We start from the raw sequence: 21,024 nt of genomic DNA, 5'->3' as shown, positions 1-21,024 counted from the left end.
GGTTCTCTATTCTGACAATAATAGTAATAGTTAATGTAATGTTCAACAGTCCACCAAGTGCTTTAACTTACAGTATCTTATAGAAGACAGTCTATCATCGTGATTTCCACCATATAATACAGAAAACATATTTTTAGGCGTAACACACCTAGAGTCACCTGGATAGCAGGTCAGAAAGCCAAGTTTTGATCACAGGCTGTCATTCTCCAGGGCTCAGGTACTTAACCTCAGTAACTTTCAAACAGTAAAATACTGCATATTTTAAGTGCTTCAGTTCTTGTCTGCTTAACAGAAGGATTACGTCTTAATAGAAGGCTCATTTTCCTTATCGATACCCACATTTTAAAAATTATGCAGAAGTGGGAATTATTTTCCTTTTTAGGTATGTAATGTAAAAAGAACTCAGGAAAGATATCCAAATTTGGCTTCAAGTGAGGCTTTAACCTCATTTTTTTCCCAAATTGCCAGCCTGTTGGTCCATGACCAAATTTTGAGCAATCCTGTCTTCCTCCCCTGATTTTTGATGGCTCCTCTACTGTGCACTAACTTCTTACGTATACTATTTCCAGAAATTTTTCAAGAAATCTCCAAGATCAGTTTATCTTTGTGCTGTATATTAAGATGACTTCAGATTGACTTGTCTTAGATGTATCAGCTGTTTCATGAGTTAACTGATACTGAATTTCTCTTGTTCACAATACAAATGTAATAAATGTATTTTAATTGAAAAAGATTATATTAATTATGAGGGATGTACCCTTAAATTTACTATTCCATGAAGTTACTACTTCTTTTATGGTATGGGTACAAGTTATTAGATTTTTTTAAACGATTGATACTTTAATATTTTAGAGGTTGTGTAAAAGAAAATGCAAAGTTGATTTATCTACCATGTATGAAAAAAATTGGCTTTGCAACTTTTGTTTTCTTTGATCCAAAAGATGAACCACTGTGCAACACAGGCCCCCATCTGCCTGTCTCTGAACGATTCAGAAACACTACCTCCACCTGGGGAGATCAAGCAATTGACAGCTTGTGCCACATGGCAGTTTTTGTGTAGCACTACAAAAGACTGCTGTCTTTTTCAAATCCCAGTGTCTGTAAGAAACTGTGGAAAGTTTTTTGTTTACTTACTACAACCCACTCAGGGATGTATGGGATATTGTGCAGAAGGTAAGAAAACATGTGTAATACACATGAACTGCTAGTGATGGAACTCTGTATGTTGGTGTATTTGTGTTTGGCATGCATGTGGGATCTAGTCCCCTGAGCAGGGATTGAACCCGGGTCCCCTGCATTGGGAGCATGGAGTCTAAACCACTGTGCAACCAGGGAAGTCCCAGAAATAATTTATCTGTTGTTGTTTTTGAAAGCTTTTTCTTTAAATACATGTTAACAAATGTTTTTTGATCTACATTGTTGCGAGCAATGATCAGCTTACCCAGATAGTTGATGCCAATTAATTCAAAAATTTTAATTTCATGAATTATTTTCTTTTCAGTCATTTGTTATCTCCTGTTCCTAATAATCACTTCCATAGATAGTTCCTCCCTGTTTGGAAATAAGTTCAGCATCTTTTTCTTAATTTATTTAAGAGAAAATTTTTACTCAGATATGTAATTTTTAAAAAATCATATATACTCAAAAGTAGTCTATCATTTTCTTCAAATCTAGATAATGATTTGGCCTAATGTTTAAAATGTTTGGCAAAGTATTTATTACTTGGATTAATTTGGAAACATTTCATTTGTTATTGTGATTTTGTAATTAAATATCTAACAAAATCACACTTTAAAATATCTGAAAGTACATAAGTTTGTTCCCCTCATATTTAGACTAAGGTCTCAGAATTTTCCAAAGTCTACATTACAGAATTGAGAAAATAATTTTATGATTATCATAAAATTGCAGTGTATATCATAAAAAAATATTTGTATATTTTAGGACATTTAAAAAATCTTACTTTTAAAATTTATCACTCAGATATTTTTCTCTTTTCTAAAACAGAACAAAACAAATAAAAAACTATTCTGAAACATTTTAGATCCCTAGATTTAATCTTGCAAATGCCCAGAGAAAAAAAATCGTAATATCTTCCTGAGTTCCTAGAGAAAACTTTAAACTTTTTTAACCTCGAAAAAATGAAAAGAATAAGACTATTGTTTAACACTTAATATATTTCACTAACAGTATAATCACTTCTGTAATGAACAGCTCTTTCAACCCAAAGTAATGATGGACTGAGTTATAAGCGTAATTTATAAGAGTAAAATAGTAAGGCATTTGATTTTGCATTATAATGACATTTTTCTTTATAACAGGAAATTATAAAGTAGAAAATCTTAATTTTATTTGTTTGTTCCATTTTTTTAGAAAAGGTAATTGCTTAAAAGAAAGTAAATTACTTTTCTGTTGAAGAGCTAGACTTTCCAAGAGTAGTCATATTCAACATGCATTAATATAAGCTTGATGAGCTGACGAACTTCTCCGCTATCAATATTTATGTGATTATGGGTCAAAGTAAGAATATGCTGGGACTTCCCTGGTGGCGCAGTGGTTAAGAATCTGCCTGCCAATGCAGGGGACACAGGTTCAATCCCTGGTCCGGGAAGATCCCACATGCTGCGGAACAACTAAACCCGTGCGCCACAATTACTGAGCCTGTGCTCTAGAGCCCGCGAGCCACAATTCCTGAACCCACACGCCTAGAGCCCATGCTCCGCAACAAGAAAAGCCACCGCAATGAGAAGCCCGTGCACCGCAACGAAGAGTAGCCCCCGCTCGCCGCAACTAGAGAAAGTCTGCGCACAACAAAGACCCAACGCAGCCAAAAATAAATAAATTATAAATAAATTTTTAAAAAAAGAATATGCTACTTTGCTGATTGCTAGAAAATAATTATTTTTCTAAACATATTTTATTTTTTCTTAATATAAATCCCTGAGTTACAGTTTTCATGAGCTTTCCCATAAAAACTCTTTAAGATGCCCAACTACAAATTACGCATTTTCTCCCACCAGGTCAGCTGTCTGCCTCATTGCCGCCACCACCACCTCCAGGAAGGCCAGAGGTTGTGGTGCAGCTGATTGAGTCCAGGCTTTTCTGTAGGTGTGCTTTTGATGTTTCCCCTACAAACAACTCAGTGGGATTTCTCATAGCTTGGTCTAGGTTTTCTTCTCTAGAAATCAAAGAGGAGCTGAAACAAGAGACCACAGTTCAACCATTCTCTCTTTTAGAACTGGATGGCATAAATCTCAGACTTGGAGACAGGGTATGTTCAAAAACCGTTGGGTTTTCTTTTATTTTCATAAATGTGTTAATTTTCAAAAATGGATATTAAAATATATTCTAAAATTAGCCTTTGTCCCCAGGATATAAAGCACGATGTTTTTCTTTTTACTTTTTTCTTGACAATTGTGCCAACTCCAGGGGTAATTGGATGAGTCAGTAATCTTACTGACTTTATATGTGTATCTGCTTTTAGTAAGTCACTGATTATTATCAATGAACCCTTATGAATTTATGTCCCTTTCTTGTTTTAAAATGATATACTTTTATTCTGGAAAAAAATGTTTTTATTTTTTCAATGATAATATCACTTATTATCTACTTTTAAATACATCTTAAATACAAAGTCTACAAAACTTTGATTTATGTTGAGATTTAAATAATTAATATTTTATAATGATGGACTTTTTCTCAATTTTCAAGCAAGTTTTTAATTATTTTGTTTTCTATGATATCTTATGCACTATCTACCAAAAATTAAAATTAAGTACTTAAATATGATAATTTACACATATTTCCTCCATAATTGTGTTGCTAAATGATTATTTGTATTCATAGATATTTTGTAGTGCTTCCATCTTTTTCTTGGAGAAACCACATGTACAAAGTTTAGCCATCAAAAGCTGAGAATTTTTTGCAGGCATTAAGGTATGTAGCAGTGGGGATGGATTTGAAAGATTATTCCTCTGGAACCGTGTTTTCCATACTGTGATCTGTGGATGCTGGTTCCAGGACCTCTTCACAGACTGAATGCTGAGACCCAAGAGTCTGTATTTTTGAGAAATAACCCAAATAATTCTAGTGCCATTGAGCTTTGAGGGCCTGCTAATGAACTAAAATTGGAATATACTTGCTTTTTTTTTTCAGAAATAGCTCAAATTAGAATAAAGCAAAAATTCTATCCCCATAAATAATTCCATCATGTAACTAGAAGTTAGAGTATCAAAGTCTGTCATTTTTCAAGACAGGTATCAGGTCAAGCCCTAGAGTTTCTGGCTAGAGTAGAATTGGCCCAGAAATTTAGGCTTTGTGGACAGCAAAGATTGAACTAACTAAACAAGGCAATATCTATGGTCAGTGCTGGCAGCACTGTGGTCCAAGAGCTGATGAGCTATTCTAGCAGATGATCAGTGGTGACAGGGAATCCAGAATTGGGGGAAGGAGCTGGGACAGTATCAGGAGGTCTAGGCAGGCAACCACTGTGCACCCTCTGAGGTCTCAGCCACAGGACTGGAGTTTGACCTGTACTCATCTCTAGTTCAAGGACAAGATGGGATAACTGATAGATTGAGAGAATAGGATTGAATGAGGACAAAGCCTGTTTCTGGATAAAGTCCACTTATACACAATAGGGAGAGGGAAAAGAATGAGGAGATTGAACAATGTTGTCAGAATAACATAAAACACGGTGGGAGGGGAAACAGAGCTCAGACCCTGGGAACACAGAACCTTTGCATCTACACTGGAAAGAACTCAGAAGACAACATTAGGGCCAGTGATCAGGCCCCAGGTACTACTTCTGATTAGGCTAACAGGGAGAATATTCAGAACCATCTGTTTTGAGGGCCAGCCAAGAACTGAGACTGCATAAAAACATCTGGCTTCAAAAAAGGAGTGACCTGTGAACTGGGTTAAGACCAGTCCTAGATTTCAGTACTCAGTAAATCCAACTGTGGAAAGCAGAAGCTGAGAAACAAGCTGAAGGTTGAGATATTTCATGTGACAATAATATTTTCATTTATGCATTAAAATATTTAGATTTCTAATTGATATTAGGGACGATATTAATCCCTAAGAATAAACAGAATCTGCCATTGGTGCGTCAGTAAACCTTAGCAAACAAATGGGAGAAAATAGGAATTTTCATGAAGGCAGGCTCCAACCAGACTGCCTAAAATGTGCTGGGGAACCAAATTGTGCCTCAAGTCAGAAGATTACAGCAACTCCATGTACCCTTCTGTGCATTGCTGATGTTTTTAAGGGTTTGGTTTTAATTGATCTTGTTTAATTCAAAAATTCTAGTGCTTAAGTTTTTACTGCCAGCTCACTTAGCAAAATATGAGCTATTGAGGAAAAATGTCCTTTCAAAATTATTATATCTTAGAAATAAATTCTATTAAACATGACTGCTCTACATATTTTCTTACACCAGTTACAACCTGAACTGAACACTGTATCAGAAGATGGGAAAGAATACCAGTTGAGGATAGAGAGCACAATTCCTATCGTTTGTCCTGAATTCAGTGAGCTTGATCAGGAGTGCAAAATCTCGTTAAAACTGACAACTGTTGATCAAGGTAATATACTAAATCCACTTCATTTTATTATTAGATTTCCGATCATAACTAATGCTTTTTTCTTCAGGAAGTCACCACAGTGTACTCATATAATTAATTATGTTGCATGTTTATATCAAATTACAGTTCAATCATATTAATAATACTGGGCCAAATTTATGATTGCAAAAGCAATCTATTTTGCAGTCCACATTTATCCTTCCTGGGCTCAAAGCACAAATTAAAAAAAAAAAGACAATAATGAACAATTTCCTCCTCTTTATTATCTTTCTCCTCCTCCTCCTCCTTCTCCTCATCCTTCTGCTAATTCTTCTCTTTGTTTTGTTTTCAGAGATTGAGGGACAAACTGCTCTTTAAGATTTTTCAAATTATCCCTAATAAGGAAAGGTGGTAAGTTATGCTAAAAGTTGAAGCTTATGCAACACGGATCTCATAATGCACCCATCACACTTCACTCCCTAATGTAAGCTCATGTTTGAGATCTTTGCTTTAGAATTCTTCCGTTTAAACTACGTTATATAGACTGTATGATGCATGGCCACATATACATCACTGTCACAGCCAGAGAGAGCTGAAATTCTCCCACAGAACAGGATAGGCTATGAGAGGACAAACCATGTATAGCAGTGATTGGATTGGTTGGGTTCCTTTTTTTCCCCTAAGCCTCTGATGTAGGAACCAAGCAAGTAAAAGATACATAAATTAAAATAACTTTTAAGGGGGTTTCCCTGGTGGCGCAGTGGTTATGAATCTGCCTGCCAATGCAGGGGACACGGGTTCAAGCCCTGGTCCGGGAAGGTCCCACATGCCACGGAGCGGCTAGGCTCGTGAGCCACAACTACTGAGCCTGCGCGTCTGGAGCCTGTGCTCCGCAGCGGGAGAGGCCGCGATAGTGAGAGGCCCGCGCACCACGATGAAGAGTGGCCCCCGCTCGCCGCAACTGGAGAAAGCCCTCGCACAGAAACGAAGACCCAACACAGCAAATAAATTAATTAATTAAAAAATAAAGTCCAAAATAACTTTTAAGAGAGATTCCAGCTCTGTTCACATACCTTTTCACCATAGGGCATAAAATTTTATGTAGTAAATATACCAAGTGAAATGTATCTAGATCTTCATGTCTATATTATACCTAATTAAAGCAGAGAAACAAAAGGATAAAAATGCTAGGAGAGAGAGAGAGAGTCTCATGGGAATGACTCACCCAGAAAAAAGAGATGACTAAGGAGAGAGAAAGAGGAATCAAGAGAGGCTATCCCAACATACTTGACAGTCAACAGGCTAAGGTAACACCGAGCTACTCACTCAGCTTTCAGAAGCACCATAAGCAACACTTTATTTTGAAATACAACCCAGAATATGAAATTAAACACTGTCTCTCAGGCTGTTTGACACAATTCTACTTCAAACTATGTGCATATTATGCATACTTGCATATTATGCAAATTTTACTACAGTTTATGGGGGAGAATAGGAAGAGGATGTTATTGACATTTTCCAAAATTATGTTACGTAAAGATTTCCCTCCAAGTATACTTTACACTACATTTTCAAGCTCTCAATTCTTTCAACAAGACAAATGTTGCTATAATAATATAAAAACAGCCTAAATATAGTCCTACATTTTACAAGCTTATGTTGTTATTATTTGTCAATTAAAAACAATTTCCTTTTTTTCTGGAGAAAAATTTCTGGATTTCATTCTGATATTCTTCATCTCATCTTCTTTAAGTATATTTTCATTATATCTCTAATTTCATAGAGAACAAGTTGGTGTCTCCTAGTGTATTTCTACAAAGGTCCCACTGCTTTTTCACAGGCTTAAAGAGAACAGTACTTGGCCCTCATACCACAGACCAGGGGAAATGATGTCAGGGGTTCTATCTAAGCCAGATGTGTTTCATATTCACCTGGGGAGCTGGCTAAGAATTCTGATGTTTCTGTTATTTGTTATGTACATAGGAAAAGTATATATTTCTAGAAAAAAATGCATGGAGAGAAAATTTTTTCAGGAATTTAGAATCTGTGCAGTGTGCCTGTCTCAGATGGACTTTGTATTCATTAATTGGATGTGAGAGCAAACTTCTTTTGTAGCCAGCTTTTGGAGGAATCTATCTTTTTCGTTTAGTTATACAAATCCCTAGAGTTCCTTCCTTCTCTTTTGTTACCATTTTCTTTCCAAATTATTTTTTGTGTGTGTTCTTTGTTCCACAGGCAAGAAAGCATCTCAAGGTTCTGAATATATTGGGACATTTGGGAGGGGAAAGAGATTGAGGATTTATTACTGGTGTGGAATTACTTTGTTTTTATTTTTCTGTTTTTTAAAATGATGAATTGTATCAGTAGTTAAACCTGTTTGATGAACTCTGTATCAGTAATCATTAATGATCAGTAATCATTGCTATCACTCAACAAATGGATAGAACATGAGTTCAAGCCCTAAGACATATCTGGACCCAAGGCCTAAAAGCATTAGGCAAAAAAATTAAATTATGTTTCTTACTGTTAGAATTACATTTTTTTATAGAAACAAAAATAAATTTTATATTGCTTCTGAATTTTATGCAGGTGCATATGAATTTATAACCTATTAAAAATAGTAATATATATATATATATATATGTATATATATATATATATATACACACACACACACGTTATTAACTATTTGTAAAGATCAGGTAGAGTTCAATAGCTTTGGTTTACTTAGACAAAAGTTACAACTATATTTTTAAGTAAGAGAAAATAATTTAAGAATAATCTCTTGATTCAGTGTTTTGTGTTAATCAAGTTATTATGTGCTTTGATTGGTAGATTCTCTTAGGAAAATTTTCTGTGTATTTTTTCACTAAAATAGGTAAAGAACAGCTAGGCTTAAATTTGTCACTATCTTCCTGTCATGTGGACCTTCACCAGACATCATCCTGTGCTAACGGAACCTGCAGCAATGCTTTTGTGTACTACACTGCTGTAACAGAATTTTCTCAAGATGGAAATAGAGTCACGAATATTGTAGTTATTGTATTGTATAGTTATGTATACATTGTATACAATATACAATATATACAATATTGTATAGTTAATGAGGATTTCCTATGGAACAGCTACATTCCAGACAGCATCCAGGTTAACAAATTACAAAAATACCTTTATAAGTGAAGCTTTAAAAAAAGATACGTGTATTTTATCACTATATATGTGTATAACTTATCACTAAGTTCACCTTGTGAACTTTTCATTTCAAAATCATTTAATAAGCTCTTTCAGTTTGTAAATTATTCCAGTTTCAATAACTATGATAAAACAGTAGTTAAGTAAAAATTCATTGAGCTTGCTAGGAAATTTATTGTATATCACTAAATAACAATTAACGGTAATATTTACTGAAAATTTCTTTGCTCTTAAGATCAGAGTAAAGGATGTCCTGACTGCTTACTGCTATTCATTTACTGACCCACTTATAATTACCTTTGATGGCAGATAATTTCCTGTAAGTTTTTTCCTTTGGTAGTTTGTGTTTCTATTGGATTTTGTTGTTGTTTTGTTTTAAACCTTATACTATTTTATTTCTTAGTCCTATTCACTGAAAGATTAGAAAGGAAGGCATGTATGGACATTTTGTTTCAAAATATTGATTTGTGTGGAATGTTTTTGCCCTAAAATCTACTTCTTAGTAAATATACAGATTAATTGTGAAGCTGAATTTGTAAAAATGAAGAGTCCTAAAAATACAATCCTTTTAGCTTGACCATTTATTTATTTATAATAATTAAATTATCTACTCTAGAGATATGTACTGTTTTGCATTTCTACATGATACTGAAACAATATTTAAGGTTTAGGCAAGATGATTAAACTGACACATGATAATTATTTTAATAACTTCTAATTCATTGCAAGGATACTCAGGGGGAAAACCATCATAGCCATCATGAATGCCTGGATATCTGCCTTTGGAACTTAAACTGAGCAAAACGATCAAACAGTAACCTAAACTATCTTGCTATTAATATCTGCATAGAAGGATTTAAACTCAGTTATACTGTTCTGGGGAATACATGATTTTAAGATGTTGCTAAAGAAATAATAAGAACACCTCATTGTTCAGTAATAATTTTCTTCATAATACAAGGTAATTTCTTCTTTAAAAAAATCTATAATGTGATCATTGTCAGTAAAATTATTCAGTATCAGTAAAGAGATATATAACCCCCCCCCCCAATAACAAATGAAACTGCAAAAGTTTGAAAAGTTATTGAAAAGTTGTAGGAAATGATCTCACATACAAGAATCCTTTGTGGTTATAATTAAAGGCTTAGAAGTTTTAGTGGAAAAAACCTCAAGAAAGCATAGTGGTGATTAATTTAATGTGTTATAATTCAACAAGATTAACTGTGCAACAACTAAGTGACAACCACGTACTACGTGCTAGAGTATGGCAGTGCACAAAACAGACAAGTATCCCCTGCTCTCATGGAGCTTACGTTTGTCTGGGTGGAGAGAGACATACACAACTAATAAATAAAATATACAGTGTATCTGAGGAAATAGGTGCTACAAAGAAAACAAAAGCAGTGTCAGAAAGAGAAGGCTGAAAGTAGGGATTGACTGAAATGATGAAATAGAAGAAAAAAGTAGTGAGAGAGATTTAGGTGTTTATCACTATTTTGTTTCATTCAGTACTCTACAAATAATTGCTTTTTATATATAAAGCTATTAGAATATAGATTTTCCATTCTTGCATCAAAATATATTGAGTGCATATAAATAAATTTAATATGTATATTTGGTTTGTAACATATTATTGTGATATTTTATACCAATTCTTAATGCAATTGACTTCTGTTAATGATAGGATGTATGATAACTTCAAGACTGGAACATTTGTGCTTTATAAGAGTATGTCGCGTGATTTTGAAGTCCATGTATGTCAGTGGGACTGTGGAAGCCTCCACTATCCTGTGTCATGTAACTGCGGCTTTGTTGCCAAAGAAGAAGGTGATGTAGTTACTTTAGATATGTGCGGTGGTCAGCTACATGAATCACAGCCATATTTATTTGTAAAGAGCCAAGATGTAACTAGCAATATCAATATAAGTGAATCTTACTTAGGAAGAAAAGTCACGATTCTTCACTGTTAAAAAAGTATTTTTTTTCTTTTTTTCCCCCAGATTTTGTATTCAAATATGAACTTCTTTTCATCTCTATTAAATTAGGAACTATTATTTTTCAACATTAGTTTTTTCAAGAAAGTAGCTTTTTGATTAACACCAATCTTAGATGGAATAAAATTTTTTTCACTTACCACACACAAATAGACACAACACAGTTAAAACTCTGTCAAATCTAAAGTGCCTTAAGATTTCAGTTTGATAATTTGGGTTATTCATATTTTTGACAATGCCCAATAAATGGTATATCAGGCAGAGATGAAATATATAATTAAGAATAAATATTCAGAACTATGTTGAATAATAGTGATGAGAGTGGACATCTTTGTCTTGTTCCTGACTCTACTCAGTGCTCTGTGGTGACCTAAATGGGAAGGAAATCTAAAAGAGAGGGGGTATATGTATACGTATAACTGATTCACTTTGCTGTACAGCAGAAACTAACACAACATTGTAAAGCAACTATACTCCAGCAAAAATTAATTTAAAAAAAGAATAAATATTCAGGAATAGCTAGCCCATTTAAAAAATGAATACAGATGGTTCTGCCTCAGGAATAAGCTGGTAGATACATGGAAGAGACTAGAAAATCAAGAAATAGATCCAAGATTATATACTTATTGACATTTTAAAATAATACTTAATATCTGTGAGCTAATTATTTGTATTTTAAGGTCATCTTCCTTTCATCTTCCAAAAAAGTAAGTTCCAGGTGAATGAAATTTAAATTTAAATGAAAGTAGTAGAAAATGTAAGTGAATGTTTTTATAGCATTAAGATGAATAAGAATTTTTTAACATAGTGTTATATATTTGAATTCCATCATTAAAAACCAAAATACAAATCAAAAATTGGGAAAATATTTGCTACATATAAAACATACAGTTAATACAGTAAGCACTCATACATCACTAATATATAGTCAGCACTCCAATAAATATGAGCAAATAATATAAACAGGCAATTCACAAAAGAAATGAAACTGATAAGTATGTCCAAAAGTACAAATAACCAACAAAAATATGAAAATGTCAACTTCATTAGTTTATCAAAGAAATGCAGATCAAATAGCTGTCATACAAGAGCAAGAGTAGACAAAGTAGTTGCAGTCTTTCCAGAGACATACATATTATTCATATATAATAAATTGAACCTATGCCTGTCATTTTTCAAGAAATTTTACTTCTGAAAATGTATCACAATAAAATAATTAAGGATATGCAGAACCCTAGTGATGTTCATTGTATTTCTCCAAGAGGGAAAAATTACAATTAATCAGTGATGAATAAAATAGTTTAATCAAAACCCTAAATATAATGACATCACATAACAGAACACTTTGTAGTCATGAAAGTTTTGGAGTAAATGTGTATTTATTGACAGGGAGAGATATTAATGAAATATAGGTGAGGTTTTCAAAGAACTTGGATTAAGATACATTAGCTACCTCAGACTGAGTAGTAATGTAAGGTTTGTTTGCTTTTTAAATATTTTTCTGTAATGAATACTTACTGTTTTCATGAAAAGGAAAAGGACACTATTATAAAATTTAAAAAATTAAAAGGGGAAGGAGAGTCAGAGGAACAAACACAGATGGTATATTTTCAACACAGACATCCAAGTCCCTGACCTGGGAGAAGTGATCCTCCTGTCAGGAGGATCATGGATGACACAGGCTCTTAGGATCATTCAATAAACCCCTTGCTCCCATTCCCAACTCCCCAGGCAACTTTCTGGTATAATTTGGCTTCTGATTCTATTTACCTACTGGCTGCAAGAGAAGACTGATTAGCCACAGGAATATGTACTCCTCTGGAATTATATTTATCTGTGTAAATTAATTACCCAGCAGTCTAGTTCTATATTAAATAATTATTTTCAGAGATATTACTTGGTAAACATTATCCTCAACATTTCTAGCTGTTTTAATCATATAAAATATTTAGTTTAGTTTAAATCATTTAAAGAAAGGAGTACAAACAAACTATCTCAATGAAAGGATCAATATGGAGTTCAAATTTCAAGTTAGCAAAAGGCAAAAACCCATTATTTTGACATGTAGTATTAAAAGGAAATTTGTGATCTAAAGAAAACCACCAGTATTTTGTTCTCTTTTTATATTAAAGGAATAAATGAATTTATTTCTTAAAAAATCTAGTTTTTTCTTAATCCATATTGAATATTGTTTAAGCATCTTTTATTTCTGTACTTCAGATCTGGTTTTCTTCTGGAGCATTTATCCCTGCTGACCTTAGGGAGTGGGGCATGAGTTTAACAATCAGAGCCCCTAGTTTAGATTACAGAAACACTATGGGACTTTGTGGCACCTTTGATGAAAACCCAGAAAATGATTTCCATCACAAAAATGGGATCAAAATTGATCAAACTTTTAATAATTGTGTTGCTTTTATTAATGAATGGAGGTAAGAAAGTAACTTATTTTCGTTTGTTATTGTATTAATATTTGACTTAACTTGAGTGGTGGGTGACTCAACGCTCTGCTTTTTTTGCAACACGTTACTGAGAAAAAATTGTTCTTGTCCAAATTACTATTCTTTTCTGTTTTCCATCTGGAAGGATTTTACCAGGAAAAAAGCATGTTTGACACAATGCCAGTTTCTCTGCCATCACCTAGAAAACAATCCTATTGTAGCTGCTCATTGGACACTACTTCATTGTATCCATCTTCTAATCATCTGGAAAGTGTTTCTCAATCAGAGATTGTTTCAGCTTGCAAAGACCCCAAACATGTCAAACTTGCTTCCTTGATACCAGAGCTAGATGTCACCTCTGAATATATTAATTCAGAAGCTCCTGTCAGAGGAATAAACAAGCATACATCTCGAGAAAAGAATAATTTGTATTTCTTTCCTCAAGAAAAAAAGCATGTGAATCTAACCAATCTGGACTTAAATTTACAAAAACATCCTGGGAATGAAAAACAAGATGCATCAAAAACTTTGGACAAGGGGAGACATACACAGGACCAGGGTAATCACAGCCAAGAAACAAGGTGGGATCGACAAAACAGATGGAAACAGCAAAACTTCAGTGAGTTTCTTCCTGTGTTTGCTTTTCAAAGTCTCAGCCAAAGTGACCTAGAAAAGTTTACTTACTTTTTCCCTGAGGACCATACTGAGGATGTCCACCAAGAGTTTGTCCCCACGTGGCCCACACCATCTGGCCACACCGAATACAGCACATCGGCACTATGTCAGCACGCTCTTGCCAACTCCAGCATGGGAATGCACTGTCTTGCCTTTCTTGGCAAGAGACTAGACAGTGTGATAGAGATGTGTGTTAAGGATGTTCTCCTAAAAGATGATCTTAGCTGGGCAGAAGCAGGTGTGGCCCTTTTAGAAAATGAATGTGAAAAGAGGATTTTGGAAGAGGGGAAATATAACAGAGAAGAATACAGCAAGTCAATTAAAGACATTCTCTTGTCATTAAAATGCCCCAATTTATGCAGTGGCCATGGGCAGTGTATGGAATGGGGGTGTGCATGCTCCCCAGGCTTTAGTTCCTATGATTGCAGTGATTCACACGGTAAGTAAATGCACTCCAACTGTGATCTTGTGTATGTTATTTAATTATGAAAACTTCTTTGTTCTTTTTTACCTTCAGTATCCTAACAGGCTTTATTCAGATTATATATGGAAAAGAACCCAAATTATATTAATCAATATGTTAATAATTTTCCAAAACAGTCTCATCTTACTCAGAATAAAAGCTGAAGTACTTATAATGGCCTATAAGACATAGCGTGATCAGGCACACAATATCTTGAGACTCATCCCCTACTACTATCACCTTCACTCATTCCACTCCACCCACTTTGGTTTCTGTGCTGTTCCTTACAATGCCAGTTCTCTTGACCTCAGGGCCTTTGCACATAGCTGGTCCCTCTACTTGCAGAGGATAATCATTCTTCTAGAACTCAAATTTAGTATTTTTAAAGCACTGTTTATATTTTGCTCATTTTACTAATATGCTTAATTTTTTTCTCCAACCTATCTAAATGGTACAAATTATTTTGTCCCAATATATTAGAGAAAGACATTTCAAAAAGTCAATTTGATTCTCTTAACTATTAAACCAGTAACTCCTGATTTTGCTCCTACCACCACCAATCTGCCCTTTTCCATCTCAGTAAATGCAAACCTCATTCCTCTAATTGTTCACATTAAAAACGTGTAGTCACTTTGACTTTTCTTTTTATATCAAGCCTCATGTTTGATCCATTAGCAGCAAATCCAGCTCTAGCTTCAAAGAATTTCATATCTTTCCCTGCTATCAACTTAGTCCAAGCCACTATTCTCTCTCCCTGGATTATTATAGATTCTCTCAAAGTTTATTCTCCATGCAGCAGATAAAGTGATTCCTTTGAAATGTAAGTCAGATCGTATTACTCCCCTGCTTAAATCCCTCTGTTAGCTCTTCATCTCCTTCAGCATAAAATTGGCAGGTCCTACTATGGCCTAGAAGACTCTATGCAGTCTGAGACTCCTCTCTCACTGAATTCATCTACCATTGTCTCCACAGGTCATTACTTTCCAGAGTTCTCTAGTGGTTGCTTTGCTGTTCCTCAAAAAAGGCCAAGCCTGCTTCTACCTCATGACATTTGCACTTACTGCTCCCTCTCGCTGGCACATTCTACCACATATCTTCATGACTGACTTCCTTCTCTTCTCTATTCAAATATCATATTATCATAGAATCTTTCCATTGTCATTCTAAATAAAGTAGTTTTTCTCACACAACCCCATGGTCTTTATCTCCCTTAATAGAGTTAATATACTTTTTCTCCATTACCTCAAAAACACTTATGTGATACACTTTATATTTATTTTTTCATTGGTTTATTTTTTTGTCCTCCCATATTAGAATGTAAGTTACATGAAGGCAGGGACTATTTTGTTAATTACTATATCTCCAATATTTGGAATAACACCAGAAAAACAGAAGTTGCTCAGTAGACATTTGTTGAATATACGAAAGAATAATACGTGGTTTTTACATTTTTTGTAAATATTTTAGGGTTCTGAATACATGTAACAGGATTTTTATATCCTATTGCTATTAAGGTTATATTCACTTGGACTTTGCCACTACTTAGACAAAGGACTCAATTGTTTTTATACTGCATTTATCTATTTTGACCACCAGATCTTGCTCATAGAGATAATGAATGATCTTACCAAGACCAGAACCACAGAAATAACCATATGAAGGTCAGTTAACTCTGACTGATAAAAGAAATTTTTTCTCCTATGACTGAGAAGTACACCTAAGATTATGGTAGCATGTAGGATAGCAATAATACACAAAAATATCAACAATACTGGGACAACAGCATGAACAAATTTTGATAATTCTTTTCTAAGACAAATTAAGAATGTTTTTAAAAAATTTTAATACATCACATTGCTAAGTATACTATATTATTACAAAAGCACTTTTTCTATAACCTATCTCTATGACATAAAGCAAAATGGTAAAACCAAAACATAGGCCATGGTAGGAGTAATTTGTTAGTACTCATACTTATTTGGTATCAAATATTATTAAAAAATTAATTAAACCTGTATAGTTAGGCACTGGTAGTATCTGTAATGCTATTTCTATTGAGTTGAGTAGTGGGTAACACTTCTTTTAATACCAGATCACTCTTAACATGTAATAGTTTAATTAATGTACTAAATATTATTGGGGGTAGACTTTAAAATATTAGTTTATATATGCTTTTAATTTTGGCCTTGAAAATAATTAGTTTTTTTCTGGAATTAAAGCAAATATGTCCTATTTTTAAATCATTTTTTCCAAAGACAAGGTTCCTGAAATTATAGAACTTGAGAATGCTGGATTGTGTAATATTCAAAAATATAACTGTGTCATGGTGAGAGTTTTTGGTCAAGGCTTCAAAGAATCACCTTCAATTAAATGTGAAGTTACTAAACTGAAGGTATGTTAATTATAATGTTGAAAACAATTAAGTTTCTGAGTTATTCAGATTAATTTTCTTAGATTAATTTGGAGTATCAATTAGCAACATAATCCCAAAGGATGTCATATCCTCAGAGAACTGAACAGGAAAATTATTAAGTTGCTTAACCTTAAAGCTTCCCTATTTGCCAACTCTATTAAACTGTTTTATATAATTTTTATTGAGGTATTGACTCACTATTTAAGCCATAATAAGAAATTAAAATAATATCAAACTTGATATATAAGCTTCTGTATTTACTGAAATGTAAAAACACAAAGAATAGAGGTCATTTTTATCTAAGACTCTGTGCATGAATTATAGGATTTAGAGATAGGAACAATTCCCTCTTACAAACCAAAAAGTTCAGACAAATTGTGCTCATCCTTTATATTTCCTTTACAATGGATTTCATATGGGAGAATTACCAAAAAAAAAAAAAAAATAGTGTTTTTCTTTCTTGAGACCACCAAACAGATATGATCACTCAGTTTGAACATTAGTGTATCAAATTACACCTCATTTTTCTTTTAACATCTTTATTGGAGTATAATTGCTTTACAATGGTGTAATAGTTTATGCTTTATAACAAAGTGAATCAGCTATACATATACATATATCCCCATATCTCTTCCCTCTTACATCTCCCTCCCTCCCACCCTCCCTATCCCACCCCTCTAGGTGGTCACAGAGCACCGAGCTGATCTCCCTGTGCTATGTGGCTGCTTCCCACTAGCTATCGGTTTTACATTTGGTAGTGTATATATGTCCATGCCACTCTCTCACTTTGTCCCAGCTTACCCTTCCCCCTCCCCGTGTCCTCAAGTCCATTCTCTACATCTGCGTCTTTATTCCTGTCCTACCCCTAGGTTCCTCATGACCATTTTTAAAAATTTTTAGATTCCATATATATGTGTTAGCATACGGTATTTTTCTCTTTCTGACTTACTTCACTCTGTATGACAGACTCTAGGTCCATCCACCTCACTACAAATAACTCAATTTCGTTTCTTTTTATTGCTGAGTAATGTTCCATTGTATATATGTGCCACATCTTCTTTATGCATTCATCTGTCGATAGACACTTAGGTTGCTTCCATGTCCTGGCTATTGTAAATAGAGCTGCAATGAACATTGTGTACACCTTATTTTTGATGGTTATTTATATGGTCTTCCTTTTCTTTATTTAAGTGGAATTTTATTTTAAGGAAAGCACTTTGAATTTAGAAAGTACTTACTACATGGATAAGATAAAAACTTACAACAGCAAATCATATTTTAGCATTCTTTTTACCTTTTCTCTAAATTGATTCTGAGATTGAGAATTTGAGGAAATAACTTTTGTTTGTGTCTTTATCAAATAGTTATACACAAGAATTATGTTTATTTCCTGATTTTATGAGCAGAGCCTTTCTAAATGAGCCATGAAATATTCTAACCCCAATGAAATAAGACACATAATAGAAAATGTGATATATATGTATTATTTCATCCACTTCAATGTCGCTCAAGAGAGTTGTCATTACATTGTTCTTGGCAGAATAAACCATATGACATCACACTATAATTAAGTGATTTGACAAGAGAATTTTATAGGTTTATATTTTCTTGGAAAGTACATTTTATTCTTACTTTCAGATATATATATTTCCTGTGATATTTTTTCTCATACTACTTCCCTCCTCCAAATAGCTTATAAATAAAGAGTACACTCTGGAATTCATTAACACTATACAGAATTATAGAAAGAAAGAAAATATATTCACTAGCCAAAACAATCTTACATAGATTAACTATTTTCTTTCTCACCCCGTTTAGAATGTTTATGTATTTTATTTGTAATACAATTAGGTTTATTTTTTAATATTTATATTCCATTTTGAGTTTCCTTCACTCTGGTTGATTTTAGTTATATACTTTTTTGGAAGGTATGTGAAATATTATCATGGTTCTAACAGTTGATGCCATACAACAGGTATACAACACAGAGAAATGTCACTGTCTTCTCATCCCTACCTCCCTCTTCCCATTACCCCTTCTTTCCATCCTGTTCCCATCCATCCCCTGAAGGTATCCACTCTCATTATTTTCTAGTTTATCCTTACTGTGTTTCTTTTGCACAAAGGAGAAGGTAAATTCCTTCTTTTTTTATATGAATACTAGCACATTACATATGTTCTTTTCTAATTTTGCAGTAGTAATTTTAAACAAGTTTTTAGCCAGAGCGCCAAACACCCAATCATTTCCTTCACTCTCCCCAAAAGCTGCTAGGACTTTACAGAATCCAATTTTTAAATAACTTACTTATAGGATTAAATCCAAGTTGTTATCCTAGAAACAAATGGCCCTTCATAATCCAGCTCTTGTCTGTTTTTGCAGGCTTGAACTTCCTGCATGTGCTCTAGGAAAATCCCATGCTGTTTCATGCATCGCTGTCTTTTCATACGGTATTCACTCCAACCTTGCTAAATCGCACTCTGTTTCTGCTCCCAGTGTCCAAATGGCAGTCTCCTTTTTCACTTTCAAGAGAAGTGCTGTGTCCTTTTTTGAAGCCTTCTTGACTGTGCTGGTTAGACTTAGTGGCTTCTTTCTCTCTCATTACACCTTATTTGAATCTTGGTTATAGCAATAAGAAAGTGTTTATTTGTTTGTCTTTTCCTCTGTGATCTCTTTTCATCAGAATATCCTCAGTACATATAGATATTCCCAAATATTGATGAATGGAAAAGAAATAGAACAATGTTTATTCCTCATTTGGGGTAAGCTCTCCAAACAGAGGGGTGGAAATAACCCCTAAATTCCCAGTCATTGCCTGGAGTCTTGTTTCAACACACAAAACCAAGAAACCCTGTATCCATCTAAGTGTCAACATCATGACTACCCTGAGACATTGCTGTCATTCCCCTCTGCTAGAAGGAAACCACTGATATATCTGCTAGACCAGACTGTATACACTCCCTTAAATACGGAGATTTGTTCTAGGGCTCACTCTTTCAGCAACATAGTTTCTACTAGCCACAGACTAGTGTGTTCTTGCCTTCCATTCTTTTTCCTGCTGACCTACAATATTGAAGCATCAGCACACTTACTATTTCCGAGCCATTGAAAGCATTACACAGTCATAAATTTTTTAAAAATCTGAATCTAAATTTTGGTAATAAGATACATCTTTTTAGTTTTCTGTGTAGTTATCAGTACCCAGAACATTATCCTTGCTCTTCTTCTTTAGACAACAATGCATTTCAATACTGAAAAATAGTACTCAAAGTTTAAATATGATATGCCATTGAGTTATTAAATAGGGTGAACTGGTTAGAATTTATTTAGTTTAAGTTACATAGATTCAATTGAACTAGCTTGAGCAAAAATGATATTTATTATGAGGATAATGCATTTTTCACAGAATCAGGATAGAATATGACTGCTGAATTCTCAGGAAAAAAAGCTTAAACTTGGGACTTGAACACCATGAAGACTCAGTTTGTCTGCATTTGTGTGTGTGTGTGTGTGTGTGTGTGTGTGTGTGTGTGTGTGTCTGTCACGGTTCTGCTTTTCTCTGTTTGTGGGCTTCATTTTTCCCTTTCACTAGATATTAGCTTTCTCCACATAGTGAAAAACGTGGCCATCAACAGCTCCATAACTTTTTAAAAAATAAATTTATTTATTTTTATTTTTGGCTGTGTTGGGTCTTCGTTGCTGTGCACGGGCCTTCTCTAGTTGCCACGAGCAGGGGCTACTCTTCGTTGTGGTGCGCGTGCTTCTCATCGCGGTGGCTTCTCTTGTTGCGGAGCATGGGCTGTAGGTGCATGGGCTTCAGTAGTTGTGGCTCGTGGGCTCTAGAGCGCAGGCTCAGTAGTTGTGGCGCACGGGCTTAGTTGCTCCGCAGCATGTGGGATCTTCCCGGACCAGGGCTCGAACCTGTCCCCTGCATTGGCAGGCGGATTCTTAACCACTGTGCCACCAGGGAAGCCCTGCTTACATATACTCTTAAATTTTTGCTCATTTTTATAGTTTGGCAATATTCTGTGTCTATATTTTATTTTGCAGGTTCCTAAACATTTCTATCTATATTTGGTAGGTAGAAATATATTTAAATGTATTACTATTGAAATATAGTATAGAATAATAAAGAAATTTGCCATGGGTAATATAAAAATTATCATTTAAGAATTTTATTGATAATTCATTACCTTAAAAATATCATGATATAGGAGTTGAAATCAAATGAAATGTTGGAATATTTAACTCATTAATTATTCCAAAATGTCTGATTCCAGAAACCCCA

At 34.1% G+C, this 21,024-nt stretch overlaps 1 protein-coding gene across 1 annotated transcript in view; it reads left to right on the top strand.

The window, feature by feature from the left end:
* VWDE (von Willebrand factor D and EGF domains) overlaps nucleotides 1–21,024 on the top strand; it is a 95,059-nt gene that overhangs the window by 9,324 nt on the left and 64,711 nt on the right. The window contains 11 exon segments of the mRNA XM_059932527.1: nucleotides 942–1,173; nucleotides 3,021–3,271; nucleotides 3,847–3,936; nucleotides 5,441–5,585; nucleotides 8,443–8,711; nucleotides 8,992–9,092; nucleotides 10,441–10,710; nucleotides 12,970–13,179; nucleotides 13,334–13,346; nucleotides 13,348–14,302; nucleotides 16,582–16,718. Of these exon segments, the coding sequence (XP_059788510.1) occupies nucleotides 942–1,173; nucleotides 3,021–3,271; nucleotides 3,847–3,936; nucleotides 5,441–5,585; nucleotides 8,443–8,711; nucleotides 8,992–9,092; nucleotides 10,441–10,710; nucleotides 12,970–13,179; nucleotides 13,334–13,346; nucleotides 13,348–14,302; nucleotides 16,582–16,718 (2,673 nt within the window).

Source organism: Balaenoptera ricei, chromosome 9, assembly GCF_028023285.1.
Source record: "Balaenoptera ricei isolate mBalRic1 chromosome 9, mBalRic1.hap2, whole genome shotgun sequence".
NCBI classification, from domain to species: domain Eukaryota; kingdom Metazoa; phylum Chordata; class Mammalia; order Artiodactyla; family Balaenopteridae; genus Balaenoptera; species Balaenoptera ricei.
Note: the sequence above shows the minus strand (reverse complement) of the source record. Positions and strands in the feature narration are given on the sequence as shown.